We start from the raw sequence: 21,150 nt of genomic DNA on the forward strand, positions 1-21,150 counted from the left end.
CCAGAACACAAGGCTTAAGAGTTCACGCTCCAGTACTGGCAGGAAAAAAATGGGTAGGGGGGGCTAGAATATAGCTCACTGCATTTGATGTATCAGTTCAGTTTCCTACGCTATAAGGCCTGTCTCTAGACAAGGTATGATTTGTAGGGCTATGAAAAGTAATATTCAGGGATTGTCGAAATAGAAAGTAAGGTTGGTTTCATTTGGTTTGTGTTCTTTGGGGATAGAACCCTCACTGGAATTTTAACTAGAAACAATTCAACATTTGTTAGTTCTTTTTGTATGTGTATGCTAGTCCGGAAGGCTGAAATTCAGGGCATTGACTCTGTCTTTGAGCTTTTGTGCACAAAGCTCTAGTGCTCTGATTTGAGACACAGCTCAACTTCTGACTTTTTGGTGGCTCATTGGAGATTTCCTGCCTGGACTGGCTTGGCTTTGAAACACAATCCTCAAATCTCAGTCTCCCACAGAGATAAAATTACAGGCCATTGGTGCCTGGTTAAACAACTGTAACTTTTTTTTACTGGGAATTGAACCCAGGACATAGCACTTGGTAGGCAAGTGCTTTGCCAGTCCTGGAGCTTGCCAGGCCTGGGCACTGTCCTTGGACACTTTTTGCTCAAGGCTAGTGCTCTGCCACTTGAGCCACAATACCATTTCTGGCTTTTTATATGTATGTGATACCAAGGAATCAAACCCAGGTCTTCATGCATGCTAGGCAAGCATTCTACCACTAAGCTATGCTCCCAGCCCCTAACTTTTGAATAAATAAATTACTACCATACCCATAGCCCAGCAAAATGCCAGTCATGAAATATGCCTTGGAACTGTGAAGGAGCTGGCCTCCCACACACACAAAATGAGCCCAGGTCTCTAAATGCAGAATGTTCTTTCTATACTCTGTGACCTTTAGTACATTGGTTGCATTGAATTTGGCCTGCTCCTCTCACGGAGACCTACCTTTTAGAGTAAAATCTGTGTGTTATGTTTGCATTTCAGCACCTTGTCCATTATTTTATATATGATAATAGTAAATCTTGATTAAATGAATTAAAGAGACTTAATGTAAAAACTAATACTGTTTATGAGTACACTTAGAATTGCTTAATTTCTTACTTTTCTGTCACATTTGAGCCCCCATGTATGTGTATTCCTATATTCACAGGTGTAACATACTAGAATGTAGGCATAGTATAGCAAGAAAATATATGGAAAGAACAGGCTTGGGAAAACCTTGAATCCAGCTTTTAAAACATATTCTCTATTGTTCTTCCTCAAATTCTTCTAGGAAACATGGATCTAAATGTCTTGTGCACTGCAAGATGGGGGTGAGCCGCTCAGCCTCCACTGTGATTGCTTATGCAATGAAGGAGTATGGCTGGAATCTGGACCGAGCCTATGACTATGTGAAGGAAAGACGAACAGTGACCAAGCCCAATCCTAGCTTCATGAGACAACTGGAAGAGTACCAAGGGATCTTGCTGGCTAGGTGTGTTCTAAGTGCCTCTGAGATTCATACTCTTATAGGCTCCATATGGCAAAGTGAAGTGTCTTTCTCTGAAGCCAGTTTTAATGTGGATATGGCTTTTTGGGTTTTGGGTTTTGGAGTTTTTTTGTGGGTTATGGGGCTTGAGCCAAGCCCCACTTCCCATTTTCTAGGGGTTAATTGGAGATAAGAGTCTCGGGTTCTTCTGTGCCCAGGCTGGCTTTGAATCTTGATCCTCAGATCTCAGCCTCCTGAGTAACTAAGGTTGCAGGTGTGAGCTACCGTGCCCAACTTGGATATGGTATTTTTAAACTACAGTCCGTCCATCAAGTTTTCCAAGTTCAAGTATAAGCATTTAAGATTAGCATGGAAGATCTAGGTATTTAATACTTTAGGTTGGTGTTGGGTTGGTATTGACTAAAGGATAAAAATACTATTTTATTTCAGTTTTCAAACTAGGTACAAATTTTGTGTGTGTGTGTGTGTGCACGCGTGTGTGCAAGCACACACTCATGCATGTATGCACATATGCATGTGTGGGCTTGAGCTTAGGTCCTGGGCACTGTCCCTGAGTTTCTCTTTGCTCACAGATAGAGTTCTGTTCACTTGAGCCACAGTTCCACTTCTGGTGGTTAATTGGAGATAGGAATCTCAAGGACTTTCCTGCCTGTGTTGGCTTTGAACCAAATCCTCATATCTCAGCCTCCTGAGTAACTAGGATTACAAGTATGAGCCACCAGCACCCAGCTCAACTAAGTGCACATTTTTTTTTGCCAGTCCTGGGACTTGAACTCAGGGCCTGAGTACTGTCCTTGAGCTTTCTTCAAGATTAGCGCTCTTGGGGCTGGGAGTTTGGCCTAGTGGTAGAGTGCTTGCCTAGCATGCACGAAGACCCGGGTTCGATTCCTCGGTACCACATATGTAGCAAAAAGCCAGAAGTGGTGCTGTGGCTCAAGTGGTAGAGCCCTAGCCTTGGGAAAATCCAGGGACAGTCCTTAGGCCCTGAGCCCAAGCCCAGGACTGGCAAAAAAAAAAAAAGATTAGCACTCTACCACCTGAGCTATACACCACTATACACCATGCCAGCTTTTTCTGTGTATGTGGTACCAAGGAATTGAACCTAGAGCTTTGTGCATGCTAGGCAAGCACTCTGCCACTAGGCCACACTCCCAGCCTCTCAGTGCACATTTTAATAAACATTTCTCAACATATTATAGCTCTGGAAACAACTGCCTTATCAAAATGAATAAAGTTACTCCTAAGATAATATTAAACTAAGCTGAAATACTTGAGAAATTCACAGTACCTATTTTTATTTTGGTATTTTTTTACTGAGCCCTCTTCAGTAATTTTGATCATGTAACAAATGTCTGTAAACTATTTGAGGTATTTGTAAACCTGTTTTTCCCAGAAACAACTCTTTTTTGTATTTTTTCTTATTTTAAAACCTTTAATCTACATATTATTTATAGATATATAGATGCTTTGTAAAAGTGTAGAGAATTCAAAGGAGAAAAATAGTTTATGAATTCAGTACTTACAGGTATCTTACCTATTTATGTTTTACTTTACTATAGATTTTGATGGATATGTTTTCCACAAAAAAAAAAATACCTTTCAGCGTGCCTTTCTGGTCCAGTATTAGGGTCTTAAGTATCTCCATATCAGTAAGAGACAGCTGTTGTCAATAATAGTTGGTTATTAAAATAAGTTATTTTACTACCTCCTTACCTCTTTGGAGGTGAAAACTACCTTGAACTTCTTGGGAACAAGCATTTGATATTAAATAATTTGCTCAGTTTCTTGAGCTGCCATATCCTGAATTTCTTTGGATTACTAGATTTTGCTTTCTTTTTTCACATGTGCCTGTTCTAGGTGGTAGTAGTATGATGAAGGCACAGCTGTCTAGAAGCAGTTGGAACTGGTACCAGGGTTTGATTTCCAGTGAGTCTCATGACTTGGTTTTGACAGTTGAATCTGGGCCGTGTTTCTTCAGAACCCCCAAAGTATTGTGAAAATGTGGCCACAGCCTAACATTTTGGTTTCCACTAAAAACCCCTCCCATTAGTTCAGCATCTGGCATGATTTCATCTGAGCTGTTCTTTCAGGAGCCTGGGAAAATACTCAAACCTCCTGTTTAAAAGAATGGATAAATCTTAGGGACAGATTTTGATGATATTTTTTATATCTTATCAGAAGGTAGGACACACAAATTCCTTTAGGCATAAGAACGAGACATGTAGAGATTTGAAGGGAGATAAATATTTCTCAGACACGTAGGACAGAGGATGTTAGGCAGTGTCCTCACGTGACCCACTGAGAGGAAGGATACTATGTGTCCTGCCAAATTCAGTATTTATCCTGGAATCCCAGACTACTGCAAGCTGTTGGGTTGTTATTGGGTTTTGTTTTGTTTTGTTTTGTCATTTTTAAAGCATATGTGCTTTTTCTAAGATGTTAAATGAATTTCAGAAAAATGAGGTTAAGAAGGGCAACACAAACCAGGAAATTGCTTTCTTCCTCTGTCCTTTCCCTTTTTTTTCTTTTTTGTTTTTCTGTTCAGTCTTAACTTCCTAGGGTTATTCATAAGGAAAGGCAAGTTTTGAGAGGGAAAACCACAGAATTTGAGTCAGTAGATGTAGTTCCCATTCCTAGTTCACCTCATTGCTATAACCTTGGAAATTACTTCACATTTCTTATCCTCACCTGACCTTATCTATAATATGAAAATCTAGAAGTATGTAACTTCAGTAATAGAGCATTTATCTTGTATGGATGGATGGATGGGTGGGTGGGTGGGTGGATGGATAGATGGGTGGGTGGGTGGGTGAATGGATAGATAGATAGATAGATAGATAGATAGATAGATAGATAGATAGATAGATAGATAGATAGATAGATGGGTAGATAGATAGATAGATAGATAGATAGATAGATAGATAGATGGGTAGATAGATGGGTAGATAGATAGACAGACGGACAGACAGACAGACAAATGGTGCCCCTCAGGGTAAAAATTAATGTGTATAAATGTTACTATGTATTACTAAGGGTTGTTTCTCATCATGTCCTTTCTCTATGCCTTTTATTTCCTCTTTGATCCCAACCACTACCTCACACCTCAAGCAGAATAACTCTGCAGAACCTGGTGTGGAAAGTGTTCCTAAAATTTCTTGTATTGTGGGGCCAGGAGCATAACCTGGTGGTTGAGCATACATGAAGCCCTAGGTTTGATTCCTCAGTACCACATACACAGAAAAAGCCAGATGTGGCACTGTGGCTCAAGTGGCAGAGTACTAGCCTTGAGCAAAACATGTCTAAAGACAGTGGCCAGGCCTGAGTTCAAGCCCCAAAAGTGGCAAAATAAAAAATTATTATAATGTTACCAGGCTCTTAAGTACTGGGGTCCAGTGTATATAACTTACACAACTTTGAGCTGAAAGTAATAGAATACCCTCATCTTTCAGGATCTCAACAAGAAATAGCAGTCTCAGGTTAGGACTATGTAGCAAAATCAAGAGACTTGTATTGGCAGAGTTGTTATTTAATCATTGCTCCTAGGCCCAGTTAGGAAGGGAACGTTACTATAACCTGAAGGAGACACTTGCAGAGAAAAGTACTTTTAGAGATAGCAGACATTCAGTCAAAGACATCCATCATAAATACAGATCCATATTCACAAGACCCTATTCAAAAACCAGGTAAAGCAGCTAGATTCAGAGGCTCATTCCTGTAATCCTAGCTGCTCAGGAGAGTTTTGGTTTGAAGCAAGCCCAGGCAAGAAAAGTCCATGAGACTCCTGTCTCCAATTAACCATCAAAAAGTTGTAAGTGGATCTGTGGCCCAAGTGGTAGAAAGCAAAAGAACTCAGGAACAGCACTCAGACACTGAGTTCAAGCCCCAAGATTTGGACCAATAAAATAAATAAAACAAAATTATACAAGGAATGGGGAAGGAAAGAAGGAACAAAGAAACAAGAATCCCCAGACTCCTTGTTGACTGAAACTCTTAGGCTTTGCAGTTTAGATAACCAAGAGAGAAATGACCTTAGAAAAATCCCACTTGAGTTTGCAAATAAATTTCATTTTCTGTCCAGACATTTGGATCTCAAATTTCATATTATCTCCCGGGACACATGTAGTAGTTTTCTCATAGAGGTACAGCTCTGATTCTAGCATTCTCTATCCTATAGTAATCAAGGGTAACTGGAGGGGCAGCTCTCTGAAGACATTAACTGAGTGCTCTGACCTATTAGAGGAAGAAAATTTTATATAATGACACCAGATTCTTGTAGTAATTTATGAATCGATTACAGTCTTACTCAAAATGTGAATAAGATTTTGCCAAGTAGACAAAATATCATTGAAAGCTTAGAGAAGGCTGAATTCATATTCTCTTATAAACTTAAAAAGGAAGAAAGTAATCTATTCATATCTGATTTTATTTTTTCTAGTGTTTTGTGTATGTATTCATGTGAGAGTGGGAGTGGATGTGGGTGTGGTATAGTGTGGTGTGTGTTGCTAGGGTTTAAACCTAGGGATGCATCTTTGCTAGCTGGGCAAGTTCTCTACCAGGAAGAGCACTTTGAGCTATGCCTAAAGCCCTTTTATGCTTGTTTTTGTTTCTGAGTCAGGATCCCTGACTATCTTTCCCTGGGTTCTCCTTGAACTACATATCCTCCTGTCTCATCTCCTAAGTAATTTGTTTTTGTTTTTATTCTTAAGGTATGGGAATAAGATTGCCAAGAGGTGGGTGTGAGTGTATGTTGAAACTCCATTGAACTGCTAGCAGCCCTGTTTGTTATTCTGCACTCTAATCATGCAGGTATCTGGCAGGTTTATGTTCTATTCAGACAGGTTCAGATTTCAGGCATACCTTGTGTCTGTCGTATTAGGTTCTAGTATAAGGGACAAGCAAAAAAAAAACTAAATAGTAGCCAGAGAACATTTGTGTCATATGTCCCTAGAAATGCCATTGTTGATCTTTGAAGGCCCCTGTCACATGGTCTAGAGAAGACAGATTGTCTCTTATCCTGATAGTGGAGCTACTGACCTGTAGTTAGCTCAGTATCAGTGCACAGTGGTCAGCCAGCAGCCTGAAGCCTGAAGATGAAAGGACATGGATTCCTCATCAGGTAACAAGCCAACCCCAATTGAAATGTAAAGGGATTTTTTTTTAAAGCTTTTCAGCAAGCCAGGCACAGTCGCACACACCCATAATCTTAGCTACTCAGGAGGCTGAGATCTGAGGATTGCGGTTCAAAGCCAGCCCAAGCACTAAAGACTAGACTCTTATCTCCAATTAACCACTAGAAAACCAGAAATGGCACTGTGGTTCAAGGGGTAGGGCAGTAGCCTTGAGCTGAAGAGCTCAGGGACAGGACCGAGGCTCAGAGTTCAAGCCCTACAACTGACCAAAAAAAAAAAGAAGCTCTTCAGCATCTAGGACCATGCACAGCATGTTGAAAATGTTCCATCAGTGCTTTTCTCTTTCTTTTCTACAGACCACTTAATCCCTTAAAATTAATCACAGCTTTGACTACTCCTGAAGCTGAGATTTGAGGATTGAGGTTCAGAGCAAGCCTATAAAAACAGATTCATGAATCTTTTATTTCCAGTTAGCCAGCCAAAACTCATAACTGAATGTTTGGCTCAAATGGGTAAAGCACCATCTGTGAATGGGAAAATTCTAAGTTGCAAGCATGAGGTCTTAAGTTTAATCCTCATTACTGCACCAAAAACTCTTAATTTTACTGGACACAGTGACTCATACCTGTAACCCTAGCTACTCAGGAGGCTGAGATCTGAGGATCAAGGTTCAAAGCCAGCCCAGACACAAAAAAAGGACCTGAGACTTTTATCTCCAGTTAACCTCTAGAAACTGGGAAGTCGGGCTTGGCTCCAGGGTAGGGTGGTAGCCTTGAGCTGAAGAGCTCAGAGACAGCACCCAGGCCGAGTTCAAGCCCCATGACCCACAAAAAAAAAAATAATAAGTCTTGATTTTTTTCTGGAGCTAGATCTCTATTTTTAACAGCATTTTCCTCTGTGTAAATTCTTCATTTGATGAGAAATACAACAGGAAAGAGGACACCAGACATAGTAGCTCACATAATGGAATGTCAATGAAGCAGAGACAGGAGCCTTAAGGTACAAAGTCAGCATGGACAAAGTTATTGAGACCTTGTCTGAAACACAAACTAAAAGCAAAAGAACTAAAGGGTGTGACTCAAGTGGTAGAGCATTCTCCTAGCAAATTTGAGTGAGATCCTGAGATCAATCTTCACAACCAAAAAAACAACAACAAAAAGCTAAAAATAACTGGAGGCAATAGAACAGCAATATGCATCTTACCATTTAAATTTCTTTCTTGATCATAAGTAAAAAAGCAAATTCTTCTGTATAGTAAACACATCTCATATGTGTCTGTGTGTTTACACGAATCCAAAATCAGGTCAGAGCCCACTCAAGGGAGAAAGGGATCTGAGACTTAGTTGCATCATCTAGGCCACAGACCAACTCTGAAGTTCTTTTTTGGCAACTTGTTTATTTGTTGCCTGCCTGCCTGGAATAGGACAGGGAGACAGCTGGATTTAAAAGTTAGTAGTTGAAAATAATAGATATGATCAAATGTCTTACATCTCCCCCAACCAGTGGCCAGGTTCTCAACAAAGCTTCATGGGAAAACAGTCTAATGTTACCATATAAAACTGATAATGAGGGCCGGGAGTTTGGCCTAGTGGTTAAAGTGCTTGCCTAGCATGCATGAGGACCCGGGTTCGATTCCTCGGTACCACATACATAGAAAAAAAAAAAAAAAAGCTGGAAGTGGCGCTAAGGCTCAAGTGGTAGAGTTCTAGTCTTGAGAAAACCCAAGGACAGTGCTCAGGCCCTGAGCTCAAACCCAGGACTGGCAAAAAAAAAAAAAAAATGATAATGATGGCTGGGAGTGTGGCCTAGTGGTAGACTGCTTGCCTAGCATGCACAAAGACCCAGGTTCAATTTCTTGGCTAGAAATGGTGCCGTGGCTAAAGTGTTAGAGCGCTAGCCTTGAGAAAGCCCAAAGGACAGTGGACAGACCCTGAGTTCAAACCTCAGGGCCTGCCTCCTCCCCCCGAATAAAAAAGATTTTTAAATATGATGGATAAAAACTATGAACTATATTTTCCACTCCTATACATAACAGCTTTGAGAAACTAAAATGTATATAAGGCACAAAAATGTCTATGATATTATTTGTGATAACCAAAGCTATTAATAAACAGCATAGATAAATGATGTGCAACACATTCTATGAAATATATTTACAATGATGAATCTTAAAAACAGTGTTGAGAGCCAGGCACAGTGGCTCACACCTGTAATCCCAGCTACTCAGGAGACTGAGATCTGAGGATTGTGGTTCAAAGCCAGCCCAGGCACTAAAGGCCTGGAGACTCTTAACTTCAATTAATCACTAGAAAAGGGAAAGTGGGGCTCAAGGGATAGGGTGGTAGCCTTGAGCTGAAGAGCCCAGGAACAGCGCCCAGGCCCAGAGTTCAAGCCCCATGACTCACCAAAAAAAAAAAAAAAAAGTGTTAGGCAAATTATCAGTTGTAGGAAAAAAGAAAAAAAAAGAAATATATATATATGTATGTATGTATGTATAGTATGATTTCACACGGCCAGGAGTTAGGCTTAGCTAGGGTTCGATTCCTTAGTACCGCATACATAGAAAAAAACAGAAGTGGTGCTGTGGCTCAAGTGTAGAGCTCTAGCTTTGAGAAAGCCCAAGGGCAGTGCTCAGGTCCTGAATTCAAGCCCTAGGACTGGCAAAAAAAAAAAAAATATATATATATATATATATATATGCATATATATATGATTTTACTTATACAAAGTTCAAAACATAAAACTATAGCTGGGCCTGGTGGCTCACACCTGTAATCCTAGCTATTCAGGAGGCTGAGATTTGAGGGTGGCAGTTCAACGCCAGCCAGGCACTAAAGTCCATGAGACTCCAGTAAACTCTAGAAAATGGGAAGTGGGGCTATGGCTCCAGAAGTAGGGTGGTAGCTTTGAGCTGAAGAGCTCAGGGACAACAACCAGGCCCTGGGATAGGGCAGTAGCCTTGAGCTGCAGAGGTCAGGGACAACACCCAGGCTCAGAGTTCAAGCCCCCCCTCAAAAAAAAAACCATAAAACTAAACATCATATTGTTAAGAACAAAATGTGTAGTATGTGTAGTGACACTTTGAAAAAAGAGAATAAGCCTAAAATTCTGGAGGGAAGTTATCCTCCCAGAAGTCGTAGTGCTGTAGCAGCAGTGGTAATGACTGAACTGTATGGGAGAGCTGGCTACTGCATTCCTTGCTGGTCTTATTGCAAAAAACGGAAAAGGTAGCAGCCTAGGGCCATCTTTAGGTTGGAACTCTTCCTTTACCATTCTTAATGGGCTCCAGTTTGATTCCAGAGCCTTACCCAGTACTTTCTGGTGATCACATACACACACCCCTCCTAAGAGAAGCAAACCCCTGCTGAGCAGCATAGCAGTGAGGCTAGCTGCTTCCTCTGAAACATGCAGTGTTTATGCTTACTAGCAGAATTTTGGTCTTTCATTCCTTCAACTAAAAACTGATTTGAAGACATTTTAAAAACCTATACGTTGGAGGATTCTTAGGATCATGGGAACTTTTCATTTGCCTATTGAATGATAAAATCAGCTGCTATTTTATATTATTAGAAGAGTGAAAATAGTTGCCTTTTTAGTTGTCTAGCACAGTCTCAGTGAGTTATACCTGTTGTGGTGGGGAGGTCAAGAACTAGTACAGGTTTCAGGATCATCATTGATAGGTGACAAAAGAAGTTAGGGAACAGGCCCAGAGTAGGGCCTAGTGGTAGTGTTTGCCTAGTCTACACAAAGCCCTGGGTTTGATTCCTCAGTACCATATACACAGAAAAAGCTGGAAGTGGTGCTGTGGCTCAAGTGCTAGAGTGCTAGCTAGCCTTGAGAAAGCCCAAGGACAGTGCTCAGGCCCTGAGTTCAAGCCCCAAGACTGAAAAAAAAATTTGTTTAAGAAGTTAGAAAATGGAGTCATATGTAGGTATGTATGGATATGAGGAAGCACACTGGCTTTTGGTTTTTCATAATTTAGGCCCCACTCACCCAGCAGTCAGCTTGCCTCTTCCCCAGCCATTTACTTGCTTGATATATGATATGTTGTCTCCTCCTAGAGGTGGCTACACTTCTTGCAGCTTGGAAAAGGTGAAAGCCCTAGCTAATTGATTACAGCTTGTCTTCACAAACTGTCTGTTCCCTACTCAGGAAAGCACCCCTCTAGACCTGAATCTGAGAGGGCCCCCATACAAGCAGCAGACAGATGGGGAACTGAGAGCAGGTGCAGAGTTAAGAAGAAATGGGGTCACATTAGTACAGGGTATGACTCAGCAGTGCCGGGTGTGGCCTTGTGCCTAAGGAAAATTGTTTTGGGCCCAGCAATTAGGTAACTGTTCATTGGCTCGGAAGTCATGAGCCAAACACCTTAGTGACCTTGTCTCTGGTCACTAATAATCCCACTGGCAGCTTTCTCTTTGGGTCCCATGCTTTGGGAATTATGCTTCTTGTGAGTATGTATTTGAAATGAATCTCATCCCACCTCAGACGTTTTCTCCAAAAATAATGGAAGGATGATGTGCAGTAGTTTGGGGGGAGGGGAGAGAAGGCCTCTTTTGCTCACCTGTTTTCCAAGTACAGGTTAGCAAAAGGAGACCTAAGTTCCTTATGAAAAATGGCCTGTCCTTTATGTTCATGTTCTTCACTCTGTAGGAAGTATTCTCCAAATTTACTAGACTCACCTCTCTTTTCTAATTCAGATCATCACCATCCTCCCCTACCTCCACAACAGCCACCAATCATATCAGAGTTCTTCATTCCCAATTGCAAGCACTTGGTAATAAGCTCCAATAGAGTATATCCCTTAGTGTGATTTGTATATTATTTTGATTTTAGATATTTTTCTGGTTCTAATTATTAAACATGCTCTTTTTAATTAAAAATTAATCTTGTTGAGCACTGGTGACATGCCTATAATTGTAGCTACTCAAGAGGCTGAGATCTGAGGATCACAGTTCAAAGCCAACCTGAGGAGGAAAAAAGTCCATGAGATTCTTTTGTTGTTGTTGTTGTTTGCCAGTCCTGGGACTTGAACACAGGGCCTGAGCGCTGTCCTTGCCTTTCTCAAGGCTAGAGCCTCTACCATTTGAGCCATAGCACCATTTCCAGCCTTTTTTATGTATATGTGGTACAGAGGAATTAAACCCATGTCTTCGTGCATACTAGGCCAAACTCCTAGGCCAAGTCCATGAGATTCAAAAGTGGAGCCTTGCACACAAAAGTTCAGTTACAGTGCTCAGACCCTGAGTTAAAGTCCAGGACTGACACATAAAAAAATTAATCCTTGGGGCCGGGAGTTTGGCCTAGTGGTTAAAGTGCTTGCCTAGCATGCATGAAGACCCGGGTTCGATTCCTCGGTACCACATACATAGAAAAAAGCCGGAAGTGGTGCTGAGGCTCAAGTGGTAGAGCTCTGGCCTTGAGAAAGTCCAAGGCCAGTGCTCAGGCCCTGAGCTCAAGCCCAGGACTGGCAAAAAAAAAAAAAATTAATCCTAGCTACTTGAAAGACTAAGAGTAGAAGGATGATCAAGGTTCCAAGGTTCAAGGCCAGTCCAGGTAGAAAAGTTAACAAGACTCTATCTCAAAATAGCCCTGAGGGGCTGGGAGTTTGGCCTGGTGGTAGATTGCTTGCCTAGCATACACAAAGACCCAGCTTCAATTCCTCGGTACCACATACATAGAAAAAAAGCCAGAAGTGGTAGAGCTCTAACCTAGAGAAAACCCAAACACAGTACTCACGCCCTGAGCCCAAGCCCAGGACTGGCAAATAAAACAAAATAAAATAACCCTCAGAACTAGGCACCTAGGCACATAGCTATAGGGAGAACTGGGTATGGCTTAAGTGGTAGAGTACCAATATAATATAACAAGTACTAAGTAGAGACCTGCATTCAAACCACCATACCAATAAAGAAAAAAATATGCAAACATAGAAAATAAAAAATAATCGCTTACCCCAGAAGGACTTCTGTCTTCCTGGAAAGAATGAGTTAGCAATTTGGAAACTGACCATTCAGTATACCTTTTCATTAACAGTATACCTTGGACATCATTCCACAAAAATACCTATTTTTTTCCCAGTCCTAGGGCTTGAACTCACAGCCTGGGCACTGTCCCTAAGCTTCTTTTGCTCAAGGCTAGCACTATACCACTTGAGTCACAGCACCACTTCTGGTTTTTTTTCTGTTTATGCAATACTAAGGAATCGAACACAGAGCTTCATGCATGTTAGGTAAGCACTCTACCACTAAGCCTACCTATTTTTAACAATCTCATAGTATGTATTTATATTGCCTAGAATTTAATTTATTTTTGGTGTCTAATATTTCAGTATTATAAACACAATAAATGTTCTGTTATTTACATATTTGTGTACTTACAGTATTTTTCCAAGAAAAATCTGGCAGGAAGAATTACTTGTTAAAGGGTTAGGTTTGAAATGGTATTATCAGATTTGATACTTTAGGATAATTGGATCATGGGACTCCCTGGTTCTCTCTTTTTGTGAGAGAGAGCTAGGCAGCGTCCCTATTGTCTCGGCGCCATCTTCCTTCCTCTCCCCAGATTTGATACTTTAAAAAGTCTACATTTCAAACCGGGAAAGGTGGCTTATCCCTGTAATCCTAACTACTCAGATCTGAGGATCAAGGTTCAAAGCCAGCCTGGGCACTAAAGACTCTGAGACTCTTATTTCCAATTAACCACCAGGAAACCAGAAGTGATGCTGTGGCTCAATAGGGCAATGGCCTTGAGCTGAAGAGCACCCAGGCCGAGTTCAAGTCCCATGACTAACCAAAAAAAAGTCTACTTTTCACCCTCCTACCAATGGTGTATGAGACAGCTTATTTGGCCATATCATTATCAACTGTTGGCAAAGTACTTGCCTAGCAAATGCAACATACTGGGTTCCACCCTAGTACAAAAAAAAAAAGACAAAAAATCCAGGGTGACTGAGATCTGAGGATTGCAATTCAAAGCCATCCAGGACAGGAAAGTCCATGATACTCCTATCTCCAACTAAAACCTGGAAGTGGAACTGTGGCTCGAAGTAATAGAATATTAGCCTTGAACAAAAAAGCTCAGGAAGAGCACCCAGGCCCTGAGCTCAAGCCCCATAACTCTCACACTCACACACACACACACACACACACACACACACACATTCCAGGTTCATATTATTGTTACTGTTGTCTTACTTTTGTTTTGTTTTGTTTTGTTTGCAGGTCCTGGGGCTTACCTTGAACTCAGGGCCTGAACACTGTCCTTGAGCTTTCTCAAGGCTAGACCTATATGACTTAAGCCACAGCACCACTTCTGGCTTTTTCTATGTATGTGGTACAGAGGAATCAAACCCAGGTCTTCATGTATACTAGGCAAGCACTCTACCAGTAGGCCAAACTCCTGGCCCCATGCTTTTGGTTTTTTATATTAGAGTAAGCTTCTTTTGAAATGTTTATTGCCTTGCTCCATTAAGCAATACCAAAGCATTTTGCAGGTTAAGATTTTTCACTGGCCATCAATGGCTCATGCCTGTAATTTTAGCTACTTAAGAGGCTAACATCTAAGAATCACACTTTAAAGCCAGCCTAGGTAGACAAACCATATGAGATTCTTGTCTCCAATTAAACAGCCAGAAAACAATAACTGGGAATGTGGCTCAAGTTGTAGAGTACCAGCTCTGAGTGCAAAAGCCACCAGAGCACAAGGCCTCTGAGTTCAAACCCCAGTACTAGCACAAAAATGGCAAGGGGGGTGATTTTACTAGAAAGTTAAACTGTTTATAATAAGATGTTTCCTGTGTATGTCCTCCACAGCAAACAGCGGCATAACAAGCTTTGGAGATCTCATTCAGATAGCGACCTCTCAGACCACCATGAACCCATCTGTAAACCTGGGCTGGAACTCAACAAAAAGGAGATCACCACCTCCGCAGACCAGATTGCAGAGGTGAAAACCATGGAGAATCACCCACCCATACCTCCTGTCTTTGTGGAACATGTGGTACCACAAGATGCAAATCAGAAAGACCTGTGTACCAAAGAAAGAATGATCTGCTTGGAGTTCACTGCCAGAGAATTTCATCCTGGACAGATTGAAGATGAATTAAACTTAAATGATATCAACGGATGCTCATCGGGGTGTTGTCTCAATGAATCAAAATTCCCTCTTGACAACTGCCATGCATCCAAAGCCTTAATGCAACCCGGACAGACCCCAGAAATGGCCAACAAGTTCCCAGACTTAACAGTGGAAGATTTAGAAACAGATGCACTGAAAGCAGACATGAATGTCCACTTACTACCGATGGAAGAGTTGACATCTCGACTGAAAGACCTCCCCATGTCCCCTGATCCTGAGTCACCTAGCCCCCAAACCACTTGCCAGGCTGAACTCTCAAATTTCAGTACAGATCGCATTGATTTTTTTAGTGCCCTGGAGAAATTTGTAGAGCTCTCTCAGGAAACCCGGCCTCGATCTTTTTCTCACTCAAGGATGGAGGAGCTTAGTGGAGGGAGGAGTGAGAGCTGTCGAATGTCAGTGGTAGACGTAGTCCCTTCTGAAGTGACTGCTGATGACCAGAGAAGCAGCTCTTTGAGTAATACTCCCCATGCGTCTGAAGAATCTTCAGTGGATGAGGAACAGTCAAAGGTAAAGACCAAAGTCAAACTATTCTATGTTGTTATGTTGACTTCCTTTTTTTCTTTTGTAGTATTTGGATTCAGACTAAAGCCTCACACAGATTCAATGAGCATACTATCACTAAGCAACATGCCAGTCTTGACTTTATCTTGGACATCAATGGAGATTTAAGAAGGCAATCTCAGTCTGGCTGAGATTTTCCTTGAAAACTTAGAGGGGAGGAGGTGTTCGTTTGTTTTTTCCAGTCCTGAGCCTGGGCTCAGGGCCTAAACACTGTTCTTGGGTTTTCTCAAGGTAGAGCTCTACCACTCAAGCCACAGCACCATTTCTGGTTTTCTATAATATGTGATACTGAGGAATTGAACCTGGGTCTTTATCCATGCTAGGCAAGCACTCCTCCACTAGGCATTTAGTGTCATTAGAAGTACTTCAGAGAGAGGCTAACATACGAAAGGAATAGACAAAAAAAGATGTATATGTCAGCTAGCACGAAGAATATCCCCTCTGTAGACCTTAGCAATTTGGTTCAGATTTCACCAGTAATAAAGTACCAGGGACTTGAATGCTGAGTTGAGACCCCTGGCTCCCTGAGAAGATTGTGTTTGGGAAGTGCTTTTTGTATCCGAAAAATCCATATTTGTAAATAGTTGTTGGAATAGCAACTAATTCTCTTGCTAGTCTGTTTTGAATTCTTTATCTCCATGTCTGTGATGCTCAAGAATTAAGGGTTGGGGCTAGGAGTTCAAGCCCTAGGACTGGCAAAAAAAAAAAAAAAACGGTTTAAGGAAATGAATTTGAGAGCAGACAAACCCCTAGGGATTCCTAAATGTCATATGATTTATTATATGCCACCTCAGACTAAGGAAAAATAGTATATATCTTTTGTGGGGGGAGGGGAGGTATCATGGGGCTAGAATTCTGGGACTGGGTGCTGCTCCTGAGCTCTTCAGCTCAAAGCCACCACTCTACCCATGAACCAAGCCCTACTTCCCTTTTTCTAGAGGTTAATTTGGAGATAAAGAGTCTCAGGTCCTTTTGTGCCCGGGCTGGCTTTGAACCTTAATCTTCAGATCTCAGTCTCCTGAGTAGCTAGGATTACAAGTGTGTGCCACTGCACCCAGCTAGTATATATCATTTTTAAAATGTTTTTTCTGAGCTGGGCACTGGTGGCTCACGCCTGTAATCCTAACTGCTCAAGAGACTGAAATCAGAGGATTACATTTCAAAGCCAGCCCAGGCAGGAAACTGGATAAGATGTTTATTTCCAATTGGCCATCAAAATCTGGAAGTAAAACTGTGGCTCAAGTAGTAGAATACTAGCCTTGAACAAAAAGAAAGCTAAAGGACAGTGCCCAGGTCTAAGTTCAAGCCCCAGATAGGCACAGGCACACACACACACACACACACACACACACACACACACACACACACAATAAATAAATATATATATGCATATATATATATATCTTTTCTGTTTTTTTAAATAGTGTTGCTGTATAGCTCAACCTGGCCTCAAATTTATAATCTGCCTCAGCTTTCCAAGTACTACGGCATATACCCACCATGCTGACCCTTAGCTTTTTTGCTCAAAGCTCTCTACCACTTCAGCCACAGCTCCACTTCCAGCTTTTTTGTTGTGGTTGTTTTTGTGGTTGTTGCTGTCATTAATTAGAGATAAAAGTCTCACAGACTTTCCTGTCCTAGCTGGGTTTGAACTACAGTCCTCCGATCTCAGCCTTCTGAGTAACTAAAATTAGAGGCATAAGCCGTAGGCACCCAGCTCAAGGCAACTCTTCTATCTGTTTTTTTTTCTGTCTCCTTCCTTCCCCCAAAACTATGACTATTTAGATTATGCTGGGAAGTCAGAATGCTTGAGCTCCTTTTTTTGTGGGGGGGATTAAATAGTGCAGTAGGAATTACAGAAATGGCCTTCCTTCAGTATCCTTAGTCATATGAGTACTCTCTCCAAGGTCCCTGTATACACCAGGCCTATTATGGCTTTTCTCCAGTCTTAGCAAGTCCACTCCTACCTGCTGTTCTGACATATTTCCCCCTAAAATCAAAAATGACCTTGTTAGTGGGGGGAGGGAGGAGGGAAATGGGGACCAAGACATGAGAAAGAGTATCAATGTACGTGAATTAATGTACCTTCTATCTGGCAAATATAATGTAATCCTTCTATTAATTACAATAAAAAAAGTTAGAGAAAAAATGACCTTGTTATTTTGTACTACAATTCAAACCAGATTTATTTCTAAGAAAATATTTTATTTCAATATTTTAAGATGTTAACTAGAGCTGGGAATGTGGCTTAGTGGTAGAGTACTCTTCCTAGCATGCAGGAAATACTGGGTTCGATTCCTCAGAACCACACGAAGAAAAAAAGCTAGAAGTGATGCTGGGCCCTGAGTTTAAGCCCTGGAAAAATAAGTAAATAAGATGTTAACTAGATGGATAATCATACTAATAAAACCTAATTTTTGCATTGGCTCATTTTCTTTGCATCTTGTTCTTTATTATTTTTGCCAGTCCTAGGTCTTGAACTTAGAGACCATGTACTGTCCCTGAACTTTCTTGCTCCAGGCTAGCACTCTACCACTAGAGCAACAGCACCATTACCAGCTTTTTTTTATTTATTTGATATTTTTGGGGTGGTTAATTGAAGGTAAGAGACTCAGAGATGTTCCTGCGCAGGCTGGCTTTGAATTGTGATCCTCAGATCTCAGCTTCCTGAGTAGCTAGGATAACAGCCATGATCATGCCACTGGCATCCAGCTTACATCTTGTCCTTAATTGGTCAAGAGTTTTTAACTAGAAGGAAGAGCCTGAAGCCCTGAATTCCAACACTACCAGTACTGGTGCACACATAGAACAAAACAAAACAAAAAGTATTTTTCCCACATTGGTGGCATTCATGCCTATAGTTTTGTGGTTTTTATTTTGTTTTGTTTTTGCCAGTCCTGGGCCCTGAACTCAGGGCACTGTCCCTGAGCTTCTTTAGCTCAAAGCTAGCATAGTACTCTACCACTTGAGCTACAGTACCACTTCTGGCTTTTTCTGTTTATGTGGTACTGCCGACTCAAACACAGGCCTTCATGCATGCTAGGCAAGTACTCTTCCACTAAGCCACATTCCCAGCTCTCATATCTATAATTGTAACTACTCAGAAGTCTGAAATCTGAGGATTACAATTCAAAGCCAACCCAAGTAGGAATCTTATCTCTGATTAACCAGCAAAAACCCAGTATGATTCAAGTGGTAGAGCACCAGCCCTAAGCAAAAAATCCAATGAAAGAGTATGAGGCCCTGAGTTCAAGCTACCCATTAGCAGCTCAAAATACAGAGAAAGAGAGAGAGAGAGAGAGAGAGAGAGAGAGAGAGAGAGAGAGAGAGAGAGAGAGAGAGAGAGAGGAGATTTGAGCTGGTGAGGTTGTTAAACAGTGATTAGTTCTAAGTTTGCCGAAGCATATGGGTGAATTTCCCATGTGAAATTTAGGGATTATGTGTTCAGTGTTTTCTCCTGCTCCTTTATGTTCTGAAAAGCTGCTACTTGGAGAAGCAGTAGAAGGATATGGATGAAAAAAAAGAGAAGAGGGAAGAGAGCAGAGCAGTGTGTTTCCAAATCAGACATCAGACGACAGCCATATCTAAGCTGAGCTGGCCATTAAGCTTTGGGTCTTCACCCTGAGCAAGTTAGGATTGAAGTAGAAGTTGATCAGTCAGAAAGAAAAGTCTTGTAGATCTAGGATTCTAGGTGAGTCCAAAGCTCTTTGCTGGGCTGGGAATGTGGCCTAGTTACCAATAATGCTTGCCTTAGCACACAGGAAGCCCTGGGTTCAGTTTCTCAGTACCACATACATAGAAAAAGCCAGAAGTTGTGCTGTGGCTCAAGTGGTAGAGAGCTGGCCTTGAGAAAGCCCAAGTCCCAGGACTGACCAAAAAAAGACAAAAAAGCTATTTTAGAGCAAAGTACTAGATTAGAATTCTGCTTATGTGAACAAACTAGAAAATTTACTAAATAGTTTTATGACCTGTAATTAATTTTCTGTTCTCTGGCCTTTTCCTTATTATCTAACAAAATAGTGGACCATATGGTCCTGAACCTGGACTGTAGAGCACTAACGTTTTCAGATAACCTGCAATTTTCCATGTTTATCATGCTACTTTCTCTTCTCAGGCAATCTCAGAACTGGTCAGCCCTGATATCTTCATGCAGTCTCACTCAGAAAATGCAATTTCAGTCAAAGAGATTGTCACTGAAATTGAGTCTATCAGTCAAGGAGTTGGACAAATTCCACTAAAAGGAGACATCGTATCCAACCCATGCCATACACCAAAGAAGAACATCACCCAAGAACTGCCCCTAGAGAGAGCCCAGAGCCCTGAAAATAAGTCTGGACATGTGGAACAGGATGAGAGTTTCTACACAGCCCAGCCTGGACTAGAGAAAGTCTCAGGGAAGTACAGCCCAGAAGGCTGCTTAACCATACACTCAGCCACAGCAGGCCTGGAAGAAGAGACCCAAGCTGAAGAGGAACATGAACTCTGGGGCCCAGGGATGCATCCTGGTGCCAAGTGGTGCCCTGGATCTGTGAGGAGAGCCACCCTGGAGTTTGAGGAGCGCTTACGACAAGAACAGGAGCACCACGGTACCAACTCTACATGTACCTCATTGTCCACTCGCAAGAATTCTAAGAATGATTCGTCTGTGGCAGACCTAGTACCAAAAGGGAAAAATGATGAAGTCATCTCAGAACACTCATTTGCCCCTAAGGAACAAGAGATGAGCAAAGGCAGAGGGAAATGCAGTGGGTCTGCTAGCTCACTATCCCATTGTGAACAGAATGCCATTGTTCCAGCACCCCAGCTGCCAGAATATCAGCCCTTCCCTTCTCAAGAGTTCCCAGGGTCAGATACTAGAACAAAACAGGATGGAGTCCTGAAGGAGCAGAGGACTGTGATTTCTCACCAGACATCTGATACACAAACCATCCCTCTTCACCTTCCCAAAAGGATAGAAATCATTGAGTATACCCACACAGTTACATCACTTGATCATACTGGGCTAGGGAGTGAAATAGCCCCCAGAGAAGAAGATGGGGAGGCAGGACCGAGGAAAGTGAAGGTAGAGAAGTCAATAACTATGCTCTGTGCCCTGGATGAAAATCTGAATAGAACTTTAGACCCCAACCAGGTTTCCCTGCACCCTCAATTGCTACCTCTGCCTCATTCTTTCTCTCCTGAGTATGACAGGCCCACCGACCTGACCTTCATGCTTAGAAGCCCTGAAGACCCGGGCAGTAGCCCATCTACAACCTTAGAGACAATAGTACCTTTTGTCAGTCGTACGACCCCCATACCACCTGCCAGCTTGGATTACCTGCATCCCCAAACCATTGTCCACCTGAAAGGCTGCACAGAACAAAGCAGCACCACAGACAGTGAGCCCTCCACAGGGCAGCTTCACTGGCAAGAAAGCCAAGGGGGCCCTCTCTTCAGTGGTAATGAAATGCCACACCAGGGCTCTCAGTCAAGTAGTGAAGATGTAAGTTTAATTAGCAAATTTGATGACAATGTTGGGGAGTTACAGAAAAAACTGGATCCATCACTTGCAGCCAGTCATCTCCCATATAGCTCTAGTGAACATGTAAAGAGTCTCAGCCACAGCCCTGGTGTCGTGAAGGAGCGTGCTAAAGAAATTGAGTCTCGCGTGGTTTTCCAGGCAGGGCTCACCAAACCATCCCAAATGAGGCGCTCAGCTTCCCTCGCCAAGTTAGGTTACCTGGACCTTTGTAAAGACTGTTTACCAGAGAGAGAGCCTCTCTCCTCTGAATCCACTCATCTCAAATTGCTTCAGCCCTTTATCAGAACAGACTC

General features: G+C 41.9%; 1 protein-coding gene across 6 annotated transcripts in view; it reads left to right on the forward strand.

Annotated features, from left to right (window-relative positions):
* The window catches only part of Ssh2 (slingshot protein phosphatase 2), a 198,489-nt gene that overhangs the window by 175,565 nt on the left and 1,774 nt on the right, over window positions 1–21,150 (forward strand). For all 6 annotated transcript variants that reach the window (XM_090350519.1, XM_090350522.1, XM_090350523.1 and 3 more), the window contains 3 exons: window positions 1,289–1,489; window positions 14,448–15,282; window positions 19,451–21,150. The exon at window positions 19,451–21,150 is cut by the window's right edge and continues 1,774 nt beyond it. In XM_090350519.1, coding sequence (XP_090206645.1) covers window positions 1,289–1,489; window positions 14,448–15,282; window positions 19,451–21,150 — 2,736 coding nt within the window. The remainder of the gene's footprint in view (window positions 1–1,288; window positions 1,490–14,447; window positions 15,283–19,450) is intronic.

The sequence above is a fragment of the Megascapheus bottae genome, chromosome 17, assembly GCF_031878675.1.
Source record: "Megascapheus bottae isolate mThoBot1 chromosome 17, mThoBot2.hap1, whole genome shotgun sequence".
Taxonomy (NCBI): Eukaryota; Metazoa; Chordata; class Mammalia; order Rodentia; family Geomyidae; genus Megascapheus; species Megascapheus bottae.